Source organism: Phodopus roborovskii, unplaced genomic scaffold, assembly GCF_943737965.1.
Source record: "Phodopus roborovskii unplaced genomic scaffold, PHOROB, whole genome shotgun sequence".
NCBI classification, from domain to species: Eukaryota; Metazoa; Chordata; class Mammalia; order Rodentia; family Cricetidae; genus Phodopus; species Phodopus roborovskii.
The window spans coordinates 30941075-30961606 of NW_026125052.1; the positions used below are offsets into that span (position 1 = coordinate 30941075).

At 54.0% G+C, this 20532-nt stretch overlaps 1 protein-coding gene across 1 annotated transcript in view; it reads left to right on the forward strand.

Moving 5' to 3' along the window:
- Sec14l1 (SEC14 like lipid binding 1) overlaps nucleotides 1-16228 on the forward strand; it is a 42137-nt gene extending 25909 nt beyond the window's left edge. Inside the window, exons 6-17 of the mRNA XM_051181358.1 lie at nucleotides 334-571; nucleotides 1364-1473; nucleotides 3853-4042; nucleotides 6099-6187; nucleotides 6989-7059; nucleotides 7703-7874; nucleotides 8138-8272; nucleotides 10431-10565; nucleotides 12358-12609; nucleotides 13262-13440; nucleotides 13720-13821; nucleotides 15710-16228. Coding sequence (XP_051037315.1) covers nucleotides 334-571; nucleotides 1364-1473; nucleotides 3853-4042; nucleotides 6099-6187; nucleotides 6989-7059; nucleotides 7703-7874; nucleotides 8138-8272; nucleotides 10431-10565; nucleotides 12358-12609; nucleotides 13262-13440; nucleotides 13720-13821; nucleotides 15710-15725 — 1689 coding nt within the window. The 3' untranslated portion in view covers nucleotides 15726-16228. The remainder of the gene's footprint in view (nucleotides 1-333; nucleotides 572-1363; nucleotides 1474-3852; nucleotides 4043-6098; nucleotides 6188-6988; nucleotides 7060-7702; nucleotides 7875-8137; nucleotides 8273-10430; nucleotides 10566-12357; nucleotides 12610-13261; nucleotides 13441-13719; nucleotides 13822-15709) is intronic.
- Nucleotides 16229-20532: the final 4304 nt, after the last annotated feature.

The following is a 20532-nucleotide window of genomic DNA, read 5'->3' on the forward strand; positions in this document are numbered from 1 at the left end:
CTTGGGGTTAATGGAGAGGGTGGTGGCTGTCTCGGAGAGGGTGGCCATAGTCTGGTTGTCTTTTAACTCACTGTTGTTTCCTTGCCGAGATAAGATTTCTGTAGTTCACTCAAACTCCGGTCTTGTTGCTCAGCCTCCCAGTGTGCACCACTGCTCCCAGTGAGGATTGTTTTGGGGTGGGTGGGTAGGTGAGGGATGGGGTTTGAACTCTTGCGTGTGCCGAGCCAGCATTCTACCACAGAGCTATGTCTACAGCGGCAGATTCTGGTTTGGGGAGGGTGAGATGTCTGGGTGGTGGGCGTGTGCTCACATTGTAGCCATCTTATCTCAAAGGGGAAAGAAATCATCGAATACTACCTGCGGCAGCTGGAGGAGGAAGGCATCACCTTCGTGCCCCGCTGGACCCCGCCCTCTCTGGGGCCCTCATCAGAAACATCGTCATCAAGCAAGAGCCAAGCTACATCTGCAGCTGTCCTTGTTCCTGATGCTGCTGCCCTCAAGGAGGGGGTCAGCGGGGAGGGCCTCAGTAGCCCAGGCACTGCTTCCGAGCCTGTGGTGGGCACCCCCGACGGTGAGCCTGGCATGGAGCAGAAAGGCCGTCTGTGTCTGACCTTGTTTCCTGAGCCTCCCGCTTGGGGAACACGTTCATTTTATCCAGAAAGTGTTTTCCAAGCGTTTTGATTGATGGCACCTTCAGTGATGACAGGGACAGCTTCCCAGGGACACTTCCTTGAGTGTCACTGCCGTCAGCTTGGAAACCCCAGTTCATATTTGGGGTTGCTGAGGCGCAGAGCAGTTGCGTGACCTGTGATGTCACACAGCCTGTAAGCGGCAGGGCTGGAAGTGCATGGCAAGGGCTGGGCCCAGGGTTGTGTGCAGCTTTCTATGTGCTAAGCACACACAGAGCACACATTTTTAATTTTTAGTTACAAAAGTTTAGAAAATAGGGGAGAAAATCTGAAAACGCTGGGATAGCCTAACGCTGAGAAGCACTGTGAGATAATGCTGTTTATCTTTTCTTCGTCCTTCTTGCCTTTGCACAGTCCCTGGGGAAAGGTGTTGGGGTGCTCTTGAACTCATGTGTCTGTTAAGCTATCAGCCTGTGCTGAGCAGTACTGAAATTACAGGCGGAGGAGGCTCAGAACCTGCCTGCGTTATCGGGATCTCATCTTAAAGACCGCTTACTTAGCTGTGGTTATCAGTGATGCCACCCTAAAGGCTGGCGGAGCTGCCCAGGACAGCTGCCGTGCCAACTGCCCCGTCCCCCCCCCCCCCAGTGCCCCAGCCATGTGGCAGTCTCTCCGAGAGAAGGGCTCAGGGTTCATTCTCCCTGGTAAATAACGCCACGCACCTTAAATTCCAGATAAACTAGATGCCGACTATATCAAAAGATACTTGGGTGACCTGACCCCCCTCCAGGAGAGCTGCCTCATCAGACTGCGCCAGTGGCTCCAGGAAACGCACAAGGGCAAAGTAAGTGTCGTTTCCTCCGTGACCCTGCAGCCTCCGGGCCCATCTGAGGCTCTTAAGAAAAAAGGTCCTGGTCGAGTCACTGTGCCGATTCCCGTCTGACAGCCCACAAGTGTGTCTGCTGTGGCACCAAATCCTCACGCCAGGGTTAAGATGCCATGCACCCACAGACACCGTGGTTTCTGCATTTCACAGAGAAAGATAAGAGTTCAGAAACCACAGAGTGTCTGTCGGGGTAGAGGATCTGGAGGCCAGACGTGCTGGAGCGTCGTTTTAAGTGTCGGCCTTAGCATGCACAGAAATCAGCTTGGTTGTAACACTTTAACACACGTGTGTCTTTATACTTTGTTATTCAGGAGGATGTCATCTTCCCCGCCCCTCCCCCAGCACAGTGGCGCTTTGGTTCTGAGATTGAGGGAGAACTTAGCCCAACAGGAGTGAGGTTTATGGGAAACAGGCCATTTGATATGTCTACTAGTGTGGACATTATCGGATGAAGGGGGCAGGGCACCACGTGTGGCTGGCCTGGTCGCTCACACCTGGTTGTCTGGGTTTATAGCTGCGTACCACCAGTTGTTGGGGAAGCGGCCACAGAGGAGCAGCTGGCCTGGACAGCTGTGTAGTGGGTGCTCCAGCTCCCCCAGTCCTCACAGCCCTGTGGGTGAGTGTAGTGAGAAGCAAGGCAGGAGTCAGGCAGAGGGTGAGGTCTTGGGGCTGGTGTGTGATAAAGCAGGATCGAAACTCAGACCACATGGTCCCAGCACCCACAGTCCTGTCCCTCCCCATCTTCTTCGTAGAAGCAATGTATACCAGTTTATTAGGGTGAGGGTTTATTTCCATGCATGCATTTAAATAATTTACTTATTTCGTGTGTGCGTGCGTGCGTGCGTGCGTGCGTGCGTGTGTGTTTCCCTGCATATGTGTACCGTGGGCATGCAGTGTCTGTAGAGGCTAGAAGAGGGCACCACATTCCCTGGGACTGGAGTTAGAGATGGCTGTGACCCGCCCAGTGAGAGCTGGGAACTGAACCTGGGTCCTCTGGAGGAGCAGCGCGTGCCCCTAGCTGTTGAGCCGTCTCTTCAGCCCTGCCAACCCCCCCACCCCCACCCCCTGCCACCTTCTGTTTTGGGAGAGTCTTATTGTAGCGTCACGCTTTGAAGAAGAGTTCTTTTTAATGTTTTGTTATTTTATGTTTATGGGTGTTTGCTTCCATGTGTTTACACAGCATATTCAACCACTTTTGACCCTCTTGTGTTACCTGTGAGTGTGCTGGCGTTGTGTGCGCCCCCCCATGCCCCCCCATGTTCTTAATCACTTCTATGTGACCAACTCTTCACAGACGATTGCTGTCACACCCTCAGCGCGGCCTTGCCTCATGCGGCCAGGAGGGGTCACGAGAGGCTGCTGTCCCACTACCTTCACTCATGAGGGAGATGCCTGGCCCAGAGCAGGCTAGGAACACTGCCTGTACTTGCTCTTTGTCCCAGCAAGCGTCCTGTGGATGAGTGTCCACGCCAGCGCCTGAAGTATTCTGTGTACAGAAAAGGCATCTCACTACAGCTCACACCAAGCCAGTGTGTAGGGCTGGGGTTGGGTGTTCAAGAAGCCCGTTCACAGCCGGTTGTGGTGGTGTGTCCCTTCAGGGTCTCCTTAGTGAGTTCCAGCCAGAGCTTTGTCATGACACCGTGCCTCAGACAGACAGACAGACAGTCTGTCCCCGTTGACTTTGCAGAGCCAAGAACAGCGCACTTGGCACTTGGGATGGTTCAGCACAGGGCTGCTTTTGCTTTGTTTTGTTTTTTAATGGCACTGGGGGTGACTTTTCTGGCAGCATTTGGTGGTGCAAGGCGTGAACCCCAGCTTCATTCCTGCTAGAAAAGCATTCTACCCCAGGCTGCACTCAGCCTACGAATGCTGCTTTGACGTGTCATTGTGACCAGTGTGGCTCACTGTTGGCAGTGGGTGGGTGTCTTGTGGTTTCTATTGCCGTGAAGACACCATGACCACGGTAACTCTTATGAAGGAAGGCATTTAATGGGGTGGCTTACATTTTCAGAGGTTTAGTCATTGTCATGATGTGACACTGCGTACAGGCAGACTTGGGATAGAGAAGGCGCTGAGCTGAGCGTCCTACATCTTAGATCCACAGCAGCAGGAAGGGAACTGTCTCACTGGGTATGACTTGAGCTGATATGAGACCTCAAAACCCACCCCCATGGTGACACACTTCCTCCAACAAGGCCGTACCTTCTCCAGCAAAGCCACACCTCCCAGCATTGCCACCCCCTATGAGCTCATGGGGACAGTTACATTCAGACCACTGTGGTATGTTTGACTTTCCCTCCAGCAACTCCCAGGGCTTAGAAACCTCTCTTCTTCTAGATCCCAAAGGATGAGCATATTCTCCGGTTTCTGCGCGCCCGGGATTTTAATATTGACAAAGCCAGAGAGATCATGTGCCAGTCTCTCACGTGGCGGAAACAGCACCAGGTGGATTACATTCTGGACACCTGGACTCCACCCCAGGTCCTGCAGGATTACTATGCTGGAGGCTGGCATCACCATGACAAAGGTAGGGAGGTCCTGACATGGTCCCAGCAGTGTGCCAATTTCACTCTACAGGCATCCTGTCACATGACTGGCTGGCATGTGGTCAGAAGCCCATTCACACCCAAGCCTGCCGGCCAGCCACTAGGAAGTGGTGTGAGGGCCATGCCCTCTGCTCCCAGAGGAAATCATTGCAGTGTGTGGTACAGTTAGTAACTGAGCACCGAGACAGCAATGGCCACCACCTTCCTAGTAGCCAAAAGCTGCCTGGCCCGGTCTCCTGCCGCCGACGGTACAGGAGGACTCGACGAGGGCCGAGGCACAGCACAGGTGTGTGCCAGCCACCCCTGCAAAAGGCAGCCCCAAGAAATTGCCCCAGCCCCGAACCAGCCTCAGCCTCGCCCTGCTGATGCAGAGCGTCCTGCCAGCTGTGCAGAGGGGCACTGTGGTCATGCAGGTGTGACAGGGTACCAGAAGGTGCACCCTTCTCCCCTTGAAACGTCCTTTTGGAACAGCCCCTGGAAACCTTGATTTTAACTTTATGAATGCAGTTCTCCAGATTAATTATAGCTGTATTAATTTTTGCTTGTTTTTATATTTTTGAGACAAGGTCTCACATAGTCCAGGCTAACCTTGAACTCTCTGTTTTTTTTGGGGGGGTATTTTTTATTTTTATTTTTATTTTTATTTTTGTTTTGTTTTGTTTTGCTTTGTTTCGAGACAGGGTTTCTTTGCTTTGGAGCCTGTCCTGGAACTCGCTCTATAGACCCGGCTGGCCTCAAACTCACAGAGATCCTCCTGCATCTGCCTCCCGAGTGCTGGAATTAAAGGCATGCACCACCAATGCCTGGCTTACCTTGAACTCTCTGAAATAGCTAATGAACTTTTAACTCATCTGTTGGTTTTGTTTTTAATATTGTATATAATTGATGATCACAATAACTTTTGGGTTTCTGCTTGACATGAGGTCTCTTTATGTAGCATAGGCAAGCCCTGAACCCAAGATCCTCCTGCATTAGGATCCTGAATGCAGAGATACAGTACTATGGATTCTGATGCCCATGACTTCATTAAGTTTTACTGAAAATGTAATACTTATTTTTATTTTGCTTTGTGGCTCAACTCTTAAATGTTAAAAAGCTTTGGTAGTAAGCTTTTTTACTAAATGTCAGGAGAGCCATGTGTGGCGGTGAAAGTTTGTAGTCCCACCCCTTGAGAGGCAGAGGCGGGGTGCTCTCTGTGGGTTCAAGGTCAGCCTCATCTATGGAGCAAGTTCCAAGCCAGCCAGAGTTACATAGTGAGACCCTGGGCTGCAGGTGACATTCTCCAGGGGACAGGCGTTGGTCCCAGGCAGGACGACAGCCAACCCAGTATGTTGAGGGTGCATCTCAGTGTTGCCTGGGTCCCGGGGGCACACTCTGGCCCAGGGTCGTCTTTACTCTTGTGGGTGGTGACAGGTTCTAGAGTGAGTTAGGTGGCCTGTTCATTGGTCCAGGCTGGGGAGCCATCCATAGCATGTGCTGCCTCTGGGACTTAACGGTTTCTAGATGTGTGTGTCAAAGAAGGCTGGCTTTTTAAAACTTGTCAATAATTTTATAATACTTTATGGCAAAAGTGTTTTATAATTAAGAAACCTCTCAGTATTCAGAAAATATGTGGCTGTGCTGATATCCCCTGTAGTGAAGATTGAGCTTAGCAGCACCCATGGTCACACAGGTCAGAGAGCCAGGCAGGCTGCACCCCAACTGAGTTCCACTTGGCCTGCCCAGTCCAGCAGTGTGAGCCCTGGACCCTGTCAGTTGCTATCAGTTGCCCCTCCCCCATGCCACCCTTACACACGGACAGTCTCCCTCTGCTCCTCAGAGTAGGCCAGAGCTCCACGCTTAACCTGCTTATCCCGATCCCAAGGACTGAGTGCAGGGGAGCGTGCTCTCCTGGGGAGCCTTTCTGTGCTGTGCAGGGGACAAACACAAGGTCTCACAGGAGGGAGGGGCCCTCTGGCAGGAGCTGCTGCTTAGTCCTCATCAAGATCTTAGAGGCAAGTCCTGCCACTCACGCAGCTCCCTCCTGCCTCCCTGCAGATGGGCGACCGCTGTATGTACTCAGGCTGGGCCAGATGGACACCAAAGGCCTGGTGCGAGCCCTCGGAGAGGAAGCTCTGCTACGATACGTAAGTGCTCTGGGACGATGGGTCCCGTGCTGGCCCCGCTCCTGCTGCCAGCAGGACTGGCCTCACAGCACTGGGACAAGTGTGCTCTGCTCTGCTCTTGGGGAGATGTGCTTTGCAGAAAGGCTTCCAAGGAAGCAGGCGCACAGCGAAAGCCTCAGCAGATAGCTCCTGCCACCTCTGACTCAGAGTGGTCACCCATGTCACACCTCTTGACAGATCTCCTCATTAACCCTTCCCCATTACAGGCCCATGGCCCTTTCATAGACTGCAGAGGTGATTGCAGACCACCCGTGTATCTCCCCAGATCTACTGCACCCCTGCCCCAGAGAAGAGTCTGTTCTTGCAAAACAATCACATCTCTTCCAGTATTCACACAGGCACGCGCGCACGCGCGCACACGCTTTTGTTCTACCCAGGAGCTCTCCTGGGCCTCCCTCCCTGGCAGCTGCTCTGCCTGCCTCTATCCCGGCTGACATGGTGAGGCCAGGGTGTGCCCACATCCCTCGCGCTCTCCTACTGCCCTGAATGAGCTCGGTCTGCAGGCAACCCCACATTGGTTATCGATGCTCAGGCGACTCTCTGAGCCATGCTTTCTTTGGCCACCTGTTCCCACCTGCTTTCTCCTGTTGATGCCGCCATTTATTCTCTGCAAGGGAAGTAGTCACTGTTGCCTTGTGGAGTGTATGGGGGTGCCTGTGGCCATATGTGTCTCTGTCCTGCTGCCTTAACGCCCTCTGTTAAGTTTGATGTGACTTTTGCCTTCTGGGACTGACCCTGGCCATCGTCATTTGCTCCTCACAGGTTCTTTCCATAAACGAAGAAGGCCTAAGACGATGTGAAGAAAATACCAAAGTCTTTGGCCGGCCGATCAGGTTGGTGTGTGTGTGTGGGGTCTCATCTCCTTTCATATATAGAACGGGAGCTAAATACTCTGATAGTTGACTGTTTTCAACATGTTCTAGAAGGTTGAAAAGCAAGTGATAAGGTCAGGTCCAGGGACAGTGCCAAGGTTTGGTGTTTTTCACTTGAGTCTCCAGTGTGCATGGTCCGGGGCTGGGACTGCAGGTGCCTTGCCTGTTCGTTTTTGTGCCCCTCAGCCCCGTTCTTTTTCATGAACCAGCTCCTAATTGTGGAGGAAACTTAAAACTTTAGGAAAGAAAAGCCAGGCATGGTGGCTCACTCCTGAGCCAGGGAGTTAACACCGGGATGCTCAGCTCTCATTAGCCAGGCTGCCCTGAACCCTGATCCTCCTGCCTCTGCTTCCTGAGCACTGGGATTTTGGCAGGTCATGGCTCACTGCGGTCTGGCGGGACTGTGCCTCGTAGGTCAGGCTTTGTCCTAGTCACCATTGCTGGTCTGTGTTTCATACATGCAGATATAAATAAGAATTCACAGCACTTTAATTTTTAAAAACCGTCATATATTCAGGAATGGCTATAAATGACTTTTATATCAAAAGAAGACGATGAAATAGAACATCTGTTAAATAAAACTCGGTCTTCGTATTATCCGCAGCTCATGGACCTGCCTGGTGGACCTTGAAGGGCTGAACATGCGGCATCTGTGGAGACCTGGAGTCAAAGCCTTGCTGCGCATCATCGAGGTGGTGGAGGCCAACTATCCGGAGACGCTGGGCCGCCTCCTCATCCTCCGAGCCCCCAGAGTCTTCCCTGTCCTCTGGACACTGGTGGGTTTCGATGCTGTCCTGTGGCCTGCCGGGCATGCTCAGTACCTGCCTCCCACTGAAGCCTCCGCTAGGCAGGAGAAAGCAAATAGACACAGCTAGAAATGAGAGGGACAACAAGCGGGTTCTCCTGAGGCTTCCCAGTGCTTTCCCGGTGGTGTCATAGAGTGCCCCGCGCCCCCCCCCCCACCAGGGCCGCACAGTGTAGGCTTGCTCTCTGAAGACGGGGCAGCAGATGAAGTTACTGTTTGTCTGATTGCTTTCAGGTTAGTCCATTTATTGACGACAACACCAGAAGAAAATTCCTCATTTATGCAGGAAATGACTACCAGGGCCCTGGAGGCCTGATAGATTACATCGATAAAGAGATAATCCCAGATTTCCTGAGTGGGGAGTGCATGGTATGTATCGGGCGAGCCCCTGGGTCAGGCCCAGCACTGCTTTGCGCGGCTGGTTTTCCTTTGTTGGACTGGGCTGGGCCACCGGGAAGTCTGGAAGATGCATTAGCTAACACTCAGGAGGGAGTGACCGTCCCCAGTGCCCACAGCTCCCTTTATCCACAGAGCTGTGTAAATCCTATCTCGACTGCTTCAGAGAAGCTGTGCATGTTTCTTTATAAATGGCCTTTCCTTTATACATATCTGTGAGAATGTGAGTGTGTAGACTCGGGCTTGACTGATTTGGTCTCCACTGTGTTCATTGAGGCTGGGTCTCATTTGAACCCAGGGCTCACTAATCAGGTGAGTCTGTCTAGCCAGCTTGCTCCAGAGTTCTTCCCTCCCACCTCTCACGAAGTACAGGCAGGCCCACTCAGCAGTCACAGAGGTGCTGCAGATCCAGACGCTGCCCTCACGCTTGTATACGAACACCTCGCCATTGACCCTCTCCTAAGCTGATACAAACGCTTGTATGATGTGGAGTCCACTTCAAAGACTGTTTCTCCTTGACTTAATACTCAGAGAGGAACAGTAGAAGAATTACTTCTCGTTTAAGAAATGAGGTGGTGGATGATGGATGAGGCAGGGGCCTGTGCTGGCAGACCTGAGCTGTGGCGAAGGGGACTGATCCTGGAACATGGAGGCTCACACCCAGAGCCTGATGTGGGGGCTCAGGGAACAGCGCCCACAGAGCTGTGTGACCGGCTCCATGGCACACAGTGGGAACGGGCGCAGCAGGGAGGCAGCCTGCTCTTAGTGACACTTGACCCTGACACTGGTCTTCTGAGGCGTGTGCCCTGGAGTTGTCTGCCTGTTTTAGCCAAAGAGTTGAGCTTCCAGTGTGGATTTTCAAAATGGCTGGAGGAATTTAGAAGACAGAAGAGTTGGAACTTTGGCTCTATGAGAGAGATCAAAGGTGTCGTCCTAGTACAGTATGAACGAGGTCACAGCACGGGCCAGGCTGTGGTACCCATGACAGCTGTCAAGGGAAAAACTTCCCAGCAGTTATGACAAGAATTGAGCTGGGGCAGAGGGCTCAGCTCGTACCGTCAGCTACACCTGCTGTCAGTGTATGCGGTGCTGTGACATGCTCAGAGTCACCGGTGCTGTGACATGCTCAGAGTCACCCGTGCTGTGACATGCTCAGAGTCACCGGTGCTGTGACATGCTCAGAGTCACCGGTGCTGTGACATGCTCAGAGTCACCCGTGCTGTGACATACTCAGAGTCAAGCCGAGGCCTCTCAAGGCCTGTTCTCGACTCTCTCCAGTAGCTCCTCAGGCTGGCGGCTGGCAGGAAGTCATCCATGAACTCTGTTGACTTCCTTGTGGACAGGGGTATTGAACCTTGGGCCAGGCTGGTGTTTGTCTGTCTGTTCCCTTGAGGCAGCCTCATTATGTAGCCACTCTGGCCCTGAACTCGCAGCCCTCCTGGCTCCGCACCCTCCGTGCTGGAGTGCGGGCTTCACTGGTAAGCCTGTCCCCACCAGCTCTGTGACTTTGGGCGGCAGCAGGGACATTTCCCCACTGGTGCCCTGCCACAGCTGAGGGCTGCAGTCTCAGTTCTGTGGAGTTGCTTCCAGGCTGACACCTCAGGAGGTGCTTAGATTTGTGTGCCCTTGAATGTGAGTTTGCTTTCTAATTGACCTTAGTCAGTTTTGGGGTTCATTAATTGTTTGGCTGTGGTTGCATAGTTGAGTGCGTGCGTGCGTGCGTGCGTGCGTGTGTGAGATGCTGAGGCTGAACGCAGACCTGGTGCGTGTGAGGCGGGCGCTGTGCCCCGCAGTGACCAGTGACAGCAGTTCCTGTGGCTGTTGGGAATGAAACTCTGCCTAAGCAAATGCTTTCCCTTTGCAGTGTGATGAGCTTTTAGTGCTCGTGTAAATCGTCTTGGTAATTGAGTTCGGTACCTCATGCATATTAGTGTGAATCCTGTGGTAAACCAGTGTCAGCTTGCTCTCATTTACTCAGAGTGAAAACACTTGTGTCTAAGTGGACCACGCTAAGTACTACACAGCGTTTGATGGCTTGTTCTCCACTTGCTCAGCCGCCTCAGGAGGTGGGTGTGTGGACTATGGGCTGCCTGGCCACCTCATGGCTCTCACTGCCATGTTTGCCTTCTAGTGTGACGTGCCGGAGGGTGGCCTGGTCCCCAAATCTCTGTACAGAACTGCAGAGGAGCTGGAAAATGAAGACCTGAAGCTCTGGACGGAGACCATCTACCAGTCGGCCAGCGTGTTCAAGGGAGCCCCGCACGAGGTGCCCACCCTCAGCCCCCCATATCTACCAGTCCGCCAGCGTGTTCAAGGGAGCCCCGTGTGAGGTGCCCACCCTCAGCCTCCCCACCTAGCCTGTGGTGGACACGGCTTCCCTTAGGTGCCCTGGATCCTTTTTCTGGTCTCGGTTTGAGCTTTTGTTGGCACTGGGGTTGGTGAGTGGCAGCACCGAGCCAGAGTGGCCTCGGGACATTCCCGTTTGGTCAGAGTGTGCTTGCAAGCAGACTGGCCCGGTGACTGTTATCTCACTGAGAGCCCGGACCCCATGCAGAACAAGTCTTGCCTGAGAGGGCTGTTTCCAGCTCCTGGATTAGCTCTGATGGTTTTATGGAGTAAGTTTTGCTCAGTAGTTTTTCCTGGCCGTGTTCTGGTCGTTTCTTGCAGTCTTTGCTGGCTTTTGTCAGTCTGAGGGGACTGCCAAGAATGAGAAATGAGCACATTGTCTTTCCCTTCTTGCCAACATGGGGTGTGGTGGCAGGGGTGGAGGCCACAGTTTGCCAGGTCCCTCCCTGTCCCTGTGGCGGGGGCATGGCTGGCTCGCCCTTTGCTTAGCTGTAGGGCAGGTGTGTTGTTCAGTGTCCCTGGTGGGAGGCAGCACTTTATACAGAATAGGCCCATCCGTCAGTGACTGCTGGCTCTGCTGATGGCTCTCTGCTGTGACTGTGACAACCCCTGTTCAGCTGCCTGCCAGTTGTCATCGCTGACCCATAGCTACATAGAGGCATGCTGAGTAAGCCTGGGGCTGTGCTGTGAACAAGCAGGCACCAACCCGGTGTGGTGTGCCTCCCTCCCTCCCTCCCTCCCTCCCTCCCTCCCTCCCGGTCCCATGCAGGGGACCTAGGGTCTTTGACTGTCCTAAGATTCATTTGCTTTCATTTCTTATGTGGCGGGCAGGCTCGGGGCAGAGGAGCCCTTCTTTGGCATTTATTAGGCAACTCTTAATCTTGTCTTTGTCACAAGGCTCAGGGACTCACTGTGATTTCTAAGTCACAAAGCGCCCGTCAGTGTTGACGGTGAAAGTGTCTTTGTTCTTTGGTGTGTAAGCACACATCAAAGAGTTTGCCTAGAGTGAAGGGGACCTCGGGGTCCCTGTTGCCCCGTCAGCCCCAGGGCCCAGGTCTCTTGATAGATCTGCCCTTGGGGAGCTCCTTTGATGAAGGGGACATGCTGCTGTGACCTTCTGTGTCACAGAGGGGTTGGAAGAGGCCAGGCAGACTGCAGAGCTGCCTCTCCTGCTCTGCGGTTTCACAGCCTGCCCTCTTCCCTCTGGGACACTTCAGATCGATGCAGGATAAATTCCAGGCTTGGGATTGGCCCTTCTGTACCCTCAGCTGTCACCCCCAGGACACAGCTGATCTACACCTATTTACATGCTGTGGGCATATGGCTCTACCAGCCTGCTCTGTTTATGCACTCACTTCGGTGGGGCCTGCTACTGCCCCCTAGCTTGAGGCAGTCCACTGAACCCCATGCCCATGCTCAGAAGTGTTCCTGACCTGCATCAGGAAGATGAGGCATGGGGCTCCAGAGTCCACACGGAACGTGTTTGTCTCATTGGTGGTGTCCAGTGAGAACACAGAATGGTGGGTAGGTTGCTAGATGGGTATCTAGATGGTTGACTGGCTGTGGCAAAGAGAACTGGCCATTTGATCTGTTCTGCCCCTTTGCCAACTCACACACCTGAGCCCTAGAGAGCCCTAGACAGGCCTTTCCTGCCCCAGTGGCAGCCAGGCCTCCTGCTGTGGATTGCTGGCTGATGGCATCTCTTTCTCCAGATTCTTATTCAGATTGTGGACGCAGCCTCAGTGATCACCTGGGATTTTGATGTGTGCAAAGGGGACATCGTCTTTAACATTTATCACTCCAAGAGGTCTCCCCAGCCACCCAAAAAGGACTCGCTGGGGGCCCACAGCATCACTTCCCCGGGTGGGAACAACGTACAGCTCATAGATAAGGTGTGGCAGCTGGGCCGAGACTACAGCATGGTGGAGTCTCCACTGATCTGCAAAGAGGGAGAGAGTGTGCAGGTGAGCCCGCCCTCTGACCCCTTGCTCACGGTCCATCCTGACAGGAAGGAAGCTCTTTCAGCCCATGTGGCTTCTGCTGCCAGGGGAAGGGCACAGGTGGGCGGGGAGACTCAGGATGCCCGGGGGCACAGTGGAAGGGGCCCCTGAGGAGGGCCTGAGACCAGGGCGTGGATTTCCCCAGAGGCGCCAGCAGACGGGAAGCAATGCTTTGTAGGCACACGTCTGGGTTCAGTGACTTCACTGAGATGTGACGGGCATGGCTTTGCCTCCCGAGGAACAGAACAGCCAGAAACAAGAGGAGCGAGTGCAGAGGGCACTGCCAGCCCCTGATGGGAACCATGGCAACTCTGCACGTGAGCGCTTGACCCAGAAGGAAGAAGTCACTGGAACAAATCGCCAGAGTGCAGGGGAGGTGACAGGAATGTGGCAGAGCTTTCCCTGTCCAAGAGACAGGCCCAGCTGACAGCCGCTGCAGGCTGCTGAGGGGGCAGACAGGTGCTGCCTTCCCAGCACCTGGCAGAGGCCTGGGCACAGGCCACACCCTCTCGCTGTTTCCTGATGGCCAGCTCTCAGGACACCCTCCCCTTGGAACTCGTCAGACCTGTTTGAAGGTTAGCAGAGTGTCCCGAGTTACCACTGCTTGATGTTGCAGGGCTCCCATGTGACCAGGTGGCCAGGCTTCTACATCCTGCAATGGAAGTTCCACAGCATGCCAGCGTGCTCCGCCACCAACCTACCCCGAGTGGATGACGTGCTGGCCTCCCTGCAGGTCTCCTCCCATAAGTGCAAAGTGATGTACTACACAGAAGTGATCGGGTCTGAGGACTTCAGGTGCATGCCTGAGGCGGCGGGGGGAGGGGGGGACACACGGGGATGGGACACGCTACTCGTTTCCTGTCTGTGGGGCTGGAGGAGAGGGAGCACAGCCTGGCATTTGCTGAATGTAATATCACCTGTGGGCAAACCACAAGAAATGGGTCCCTCCAGTGGGATGGTCATGTCCCATCCCTGCTTTACAGGCAGAGATGAGCTGGGGTCCAGCAGGCACTGTGGGCACCTGGGTGGCTCAGGCAGGCCCTCACTCCTTGTTCTTTCTTGGCTCCGTTGCAGAGGCTCCATGACCAGTCTGGAGTCGAGCCACAGTGGGTTCTCACAGCTGAGTACCGCCACCACCTCTTCCAGCCAATCACACTCCAGCTCCATGATTTCCAGGTAGTGCTGCGAAGCCTGTGCCCAGTGCGGAGGGACTTCCTCCTGGACTGCTGTCTCCACCCACCCCAGGACGTGCAGACTCCTCACCCTCTAGATAGCAGCTAGCTCTCCAGACGGTATACTAGCCACTTGGCCCCAGACTATGGTGACAGGTAGTTTTACCTCTACCCCTAACTTTAACTCAATAGCCATAGATTTTGTATGCAGCGTGCACAAAATCAAACCAGAGCACAAGGGCTCTCGAAAGAAAAGTAGCTTATCTACAGTAAGAGACTGACTGGTCTCAAATGTTGATGCAAAAAAATTTTCCAACAAACTCCACCTTGTCCACTAGCGAATGACTTGTATGACATCCTGCAGAGACAACCGCCTCCTCCACGGAACCGAAGCTGCGGCAGGCAGCACTTAGGCTGCACCGGAGTCCTCACGGCTCCCTGTTAGGAGAGGTGGCCTTTGGATTCAGGACAGCCCTCGAGGTCCCTTTCCTCTGAGAACTTGGCAGCCTACAGGAGCACCCAATCCCGGGGCTAGCCAGCCTACTCCTGAGCAGGCTCTCTGCCCAGGGGGGCTGTCAGGCTTCTCGCGACTCCCGACAACACCGCCATCATTAAACATTGCTTTCTCTTTCCTCCTCTTCAAAGCTTTTGATATTTTTCAGAGCAAAATTTTTTTGTCCATGAACTTGGGGAAGGGGAGGGTTCTATTCTCTGCTGAATACTGCTTTCCTTCTGCAGGCGGGCAGCTCTGTCCTCAGCCTTCAGCACCCAGGGTCCTCCTAGCCCCCAGCACCCAGGGTCCTCGCCCCTCAGCACCCAGGGTCCTCAGCCCTCAGCAGGTGTTTGGAAGGAGTAGGTCATGCTTCCTTTCGGAAGTTTGGCAGTACAGACTCCAATAATGCTTCCCGGGGTGACGCATGGATTTTTGTGGCCTCGGGTGTGTGAGGGACGTTGTGGGGGTGTGTGCAGGCGCTGTGTGTGTGCATGAGGGAGTGGGGTGCTGTGAGATGGCAGGACTTCGTTTGTTTTATCATTGTTTATAGACCCAGACCAGAGGCTGACTTGCTTTGTCTTTTCTTTCTGATCCTGACTTCCCAAAGCCTGCTGTTTAAGCAGGCCTGCCCTTCACAGCTTGCTTTTATGGGGAAAGCTCACTGCTTACAAAGCTGCCTGGAAATTGCAGGTGGCTGATCTCATGAGAAGGGCATGGGATGTGTTTTGTGTGGAATCATGTGTTGACACCGCCAGGAGGCATTGGGTGGATGTCTGTGACTGAGAGCTTTGTAGAGGCTGTGGCTTATCAGCAAGCTTGAGGAGAGACTACAAGGCAGCCTGGCTCAGCCAGCGAGCCCACAGTGAGCCTGCTGGCTCCCTGCACCCGGCGCCATGCCCAGGCCTGGGGTTACTGGCTGCTCTGGCCCTTCTCCATGCGTTGTCTGTGCGTGGGAGCCATTTCTAGACTGGCTGCTCTGGCCCTTCTCCATGCGTTGTCTGTGCGTGGGAGCCATTTCTAGACTGGCTGCTCTGGCCCTTCTCCATGCGTTGTCTGTGCGTGGGAGCCATTTCTAGACTGGCTGCTCTGGCCCTTCTCCATGCGTTGTCTGTGCGTGGGAGCCATTTCTAGACTGGCTGCTCTGGCCCTTCTCCATGCGTTGTCTGTGCGTGGGAGCCATTTCTAGACTGGCTGCTCTGGCCCTTCTCCATGCGTTGTCTGTGCGTGGGAGCCATTTCTAGACTGGCTGCTCTGGCCCTTCTCCTAGACAGCACAGTAGGGCTCTAGTTACTGTGTCCCTGCTGCTTCCGGTCGGGGCTTCCCAGCTCCAAGTTAAAGGGCCTCAAGATGCCCCTGCTCTCTCTCTCTTCCTCTCCCTCTCCCTGTCTCTGTGTCTCAGATGGCGATTTTGCTGACAGCCTCCAAGAAAACGCTTCACTCAACAGTCCTCATGTGCCCAGAGATGTTTGTAGAACTGTTTGGGTCGCAGCCGTGTCTCAGGCTGAAGATCTGTTCCCCTTAAGTCCATGCAGAAGTGGCACTGCCCAGCCCCTCAGAGCTGAGCGCATCTCTAGGAGCTCATGGGTGTACACTCACAGCCCTTTCCGCTTCCCCAAGCCACAGGGCACTGGCTGCCTTGTGAGGGGCGACTGGGTGTGCCACGAGTGTGTGTGGCTCGCTGGGCCTCTCCTCAGTGCCCGGCCCTTGTCCTGAAATGCTGCTGCCTCGCTCTCCTGCCCCCAACTCTGTGGGATCTCCCTGTTATTAGTGTCTTAATTCACTGTCCTTCCTGACTCCATTTGCATATCAAATTCTGTAAATGTTTTGTAAACATATTACCTCACTCTTGGTAATACAATACTGATAGTCTTTAAAAGATTTTTTATTGTTACAATAATAAATGTGAACTGTTTAAGAAGAGTGTCCTTTTTTGGGGAAGAGTCAAGATTGAGGAGAGGGTGGCTGATGGACGGCAAAGGGAGGCCATGCTGAGTGGGCGGCCCACAGTCTCTGCGTGCCTCCTGAAGGCTGCTGTGCCCTGTGCATCCCACACATCACGTGTGACTGGGACAGCCTGCCTCCCAGTGTCATGTTCCTTACTATAAAATGTGTCTCCCTGGGCGGGTGTGGACCTGGGGGGCCTGATGCAGAGGCAGCAGAGCCCAGAACGGCAGGGCATGCACAGGTGGGGGGGGGGGTTCATCCCAGGCATGCCAGGGCGTGGAGGGCGGGCAAGCTCTGTCCTCGTCGGGCCCTTGGTCTGTCCCTAGTTTGGCACTGGGATCTGATCATTACGTGGGGTAGAAGGCGGTGGCTCCCAAGTGGTGTTCGTAGCCTGGCGTGGGAGCCCTGCTTTCCCTGGGCAGTCAAGCTGGGCAGTGCCCTGACAACCCAGCCCTCGTGGCTGAACTTGAAAGCTGAGATTGCTCAAGGCAAGCCTGTCTTTCCTAGCCGTGGCCCCAGGCTCACATTCTTGAGGAAATGAGAGGCACCTGAGGATAAGCAGGACTTACGGACATCTAACCCAGGTCTCACCTGTTCAGAGAGGACCGCCCTGAAGTGGCATGCCCTAAACAAGGCCAGATTCCCTGCCTGTGCTCGTCCTGAATGACAGTTATGTAGCCCAGAGTAGCCTGAAGCTCACTGCAGTCTGGGCTAACTTGAAACTCCCCAAGTGCTAGCATAACGGCTGTGTACTGCTGTGCCAGCCCTGGAGAACTCTGGCAAACCTACCCCTTGGGAACCTACAGTTGTCAAGGGCCAGAGGACGCGATCTTCCTAGTGTTGTCATGAAGCAAACCAACTGGGCCCAGTTCTGCTTGGAAAGTAAGGGTTCTGGCAAGACAGCTCCGTGGGTGCAGGTCTCATGGCCAAGTCTCGGTTCCACATAAATGCAGTGAAGGTAAAACGTACAGCTAGTGCAGAGCTGAATCCTATGCTCCAAAATGCCCAAATGGCACTTTTTTATTTATTTATTTTAATAGATTTTTCACACTAATAGTTCCTGTGACCACCACTCTGCCACAAAACTGAGTGGTAAGGTATTCTAGAATGCCCAAAACCAGCATGAGCGAAGCACTAGTCACAAAAGCGCTCCTGCCCTGCCGGGGAAAGCTGATGCTGTAACAGGAAGGCCTCCGCAGCCTGAGGGGTCTGGGGGCAGCAGGGGACTGGCCTGCCTGTCACACGCTGAGCAGCCAGGGATGTGGGTGCTGGTGGGACAGCTCTGGTAGCAGATAGACCTGCTGTTGTGAACGCCACCAAGACAGAAGAGGGAGCCAAGTGAACTGAGAACCAGGAACGCTCACATAAAAACGGCATCCAAAGGCACCACCCACCACATCCGTCATGCAGATGACCCGACATTGAACACTGACTCCTAAACCAGGTGGTGGTGGCGCACACATTTAAGCCCAGAATTTGGGAGGCAGAGCAGGCAGATCTCTGAGGTCAAGGCCAGCCTGGTCAACAAAGCAAGTTCCAGGACTACATAGTGAAACCTTGTCTTGAAAAAAACAAAAGAGCCAAAAAAATCCAGCCAAACAAACAAGAAACTACTGAATTTCAGGCCTGGGACGTGGGTTGGTTCAAGGAATGCTGGACTAGCCTGCTGAAACCTGAGTTCCATCCAAAGCACCAGATAAACAGGTGAGGTGTGCAAGTCTGATCAAGGTCATTCTTGGCTACATCGGGAATTGAGAGGCAGCCTGGGCTGCAGGAGACCCTGACTCAAAACATAACACACAAAACTTACGTTGTTGCTTTTCAAGACAGGGTTTCCCTGTGTAACTTTGGACCCTGTCCTGGAACTCTCTCTGTAGACCAGGCTGGTCTCCAACTCACAGAGATCCACCTGCCTCTGCCTCCTGAGTGCTAGGATTAAGGGCCTCTGGTGCCATACCTGGCTCTCTCTCTTACCCCTGTCCCCAATTTTAAAAAGTGAACTAGAAGATGACAACAATAGGAATTGAAGTAATCAATAAATGAAAATCAGAGGACTCAAACGTGGAGAGATGAAACTGTGGAAATGGGAGAGTAAGTTATCCCACACTCACTAGCAAGGAGAATAAGTTATCCCGCACTCACTAGCAAGAATAAGTTAACCCGCACTTAGACACTCGCTAGCAAGGAGCACGAGGTGAGGAAAAGCAGATGATCCCATGTGAGGAGCGAGACATGATTGACAGCTAAGAAGACAGAAGTGGAGTCAGGCTGCAGCCGGGACCTCACACAACCAGAGTCAAGAAATACTCAGTTAGAGACCTCTCTGGAGGGCCATCAGGAAAACTCAGCAGATAAGGGGCTGCCCCCAAGCCTGATGACCCGAGTCCCATCCCCCGGACCCATATAACAGAAGGAGAAATCAACTCCTGACCTCCACACATACTCTGTGGCATGTGTGGGCACCTACACACACACACGCACGCACGCACGCACGCACGCACACACGCACACACACACACGCTGTGTGCCAAGGACAGCAGGACAGGGCAGGAGCTGGGGCAGAGGCAGCCAGCCATTCCTCACTTGCGTTGTTCCTGAAGGCGTCAGGCTGCCCCAGTTAACCCTGTACCTTGCAGCCATGTGCTTGCTCCCCATGGCTGTCCTTTCTTCACAGGGGAGGCCTGGACTGTTGCCCACCCTGACCTTGCCTTTGGGCTTAACCAGAAATAGACAGCAAGAGCTTTCTCAGAGTCTGTGCCAGCCTGGAGGAGGTAGGGCCTACTGGGAAGTGTCTAGGTGACAGAGATCTGCTCCAGGAGATGGTGGGGTCAGCACCCTGAGTCTTGCTTCCTGGACATCAGATGAGTGAGATGAGTGGTTTTGCATCTTACCATAAAAGGAATGGGACCAGCCGGCTCTGGCCCAAGCCTTCACAACTCTGAGCCAGAATGAAACTTGCCTCTTTCTAACTTTGGAAGTTTGGTGTCACAGATCTGTCAGTATCATGACACTGGGGGACTCTGCAGAGGTGTTTGGGGAGAACGAACCTCCCATGCCATTAGGCCAAACTAGGATAAAAAGGCTGACGTGACCCCCTCCTCCCCGCCGCCCCTGCGATTTTACTGACCCCTCCCAACCAGAGCTCCGTCCTGGCTTTGGAGGAATACCAGCTCCTCTCATTCTCCAGGACGTCAGGCACAGGATGTCGTGTTTTCTTTCTCCGGGGGGAGGACACGAGATGGCGTGGGGAATGGAAATGGGACCGCGCCGGGCAGCTCTTCAGCTCCGGAGCCCCTGAGAATGAGAGGCCAGGCCATTTGTTGGGGTGAGCACCCAGTCCAGAACAGGGGGAGCTGACAGGAACATGGTGGCCAGGGAAAGCTCTACCCTGGCTTCTGGTGCTCCCTCTCTTGTCTCCCCCAGACTGGCCTCCTGTGAACTGCTGGCATCAGCGTCCGAAGACGGTAGGACTCAACAGCCTGGGGTGTCTGCTCTGCTCCTGGTTCTGCCCCTGCCTAAAGCGGGAGATTGCTTGCCCTGGGGAAGCAGTCCTCGAATTCCAATGGAGACAAGTCCAGTGACTTCTTGCAGGCCCTTGCCTTGTGAGCCAGAGGGGATCTGACCTGGGGCCCAGGTACCTCTGCCTTCCGGGCCCCCTCTTCCATCAGCATGCATCAACGTGTGTTTCATGGATACCTGTAGAAGGCTCTGTCAGGCTGGACTCACAACACACTGGCAGTCAACAAACTCAGCTCTTCGTCTGACTTTAAAAGAAGTGAAAGTATTTCCACAGACTCATGAGAGAATCATGGCCCCCATGGAGAGGGCAGACTGATCCCAGAGGCTGGGAAAGGAAGGCCCAGCACCCCGGGGCTCCCTAGGGGGAAGGCGGGAGTACCCGACAGTCAGCATCAAGACTGGGAGGCAGGTGCAGTGGGAGGTGTCATTTTCTTGGTGTGACAACTGTGACTTAAGGCAGGAGGAGTTCACCGTGGCTCAGTTTGAGGTGCAGTCCATGATGGCGGGGAGCCATAGTAACAGGTGTGAGGCAGCCGGTCGGTCACGTGGCATCTGCAGTCGGGAAGCAGAGAGATGGAGGCTGCTGGTGCTCAGCTCACTCCTTTTGATGCGGTTCGGGATCCCAGGCCGCGGGATGGTGCCGTGAAGTTCACGGTGGGTCTTCTCACCTCGGTCAGCCCAGTCTAGAAAGTTCCTTGAAGGCATATCTGGAGATGGGTCTCCTAGGTGACTCTGGATCCTGTCCAGTTGGCAATATCC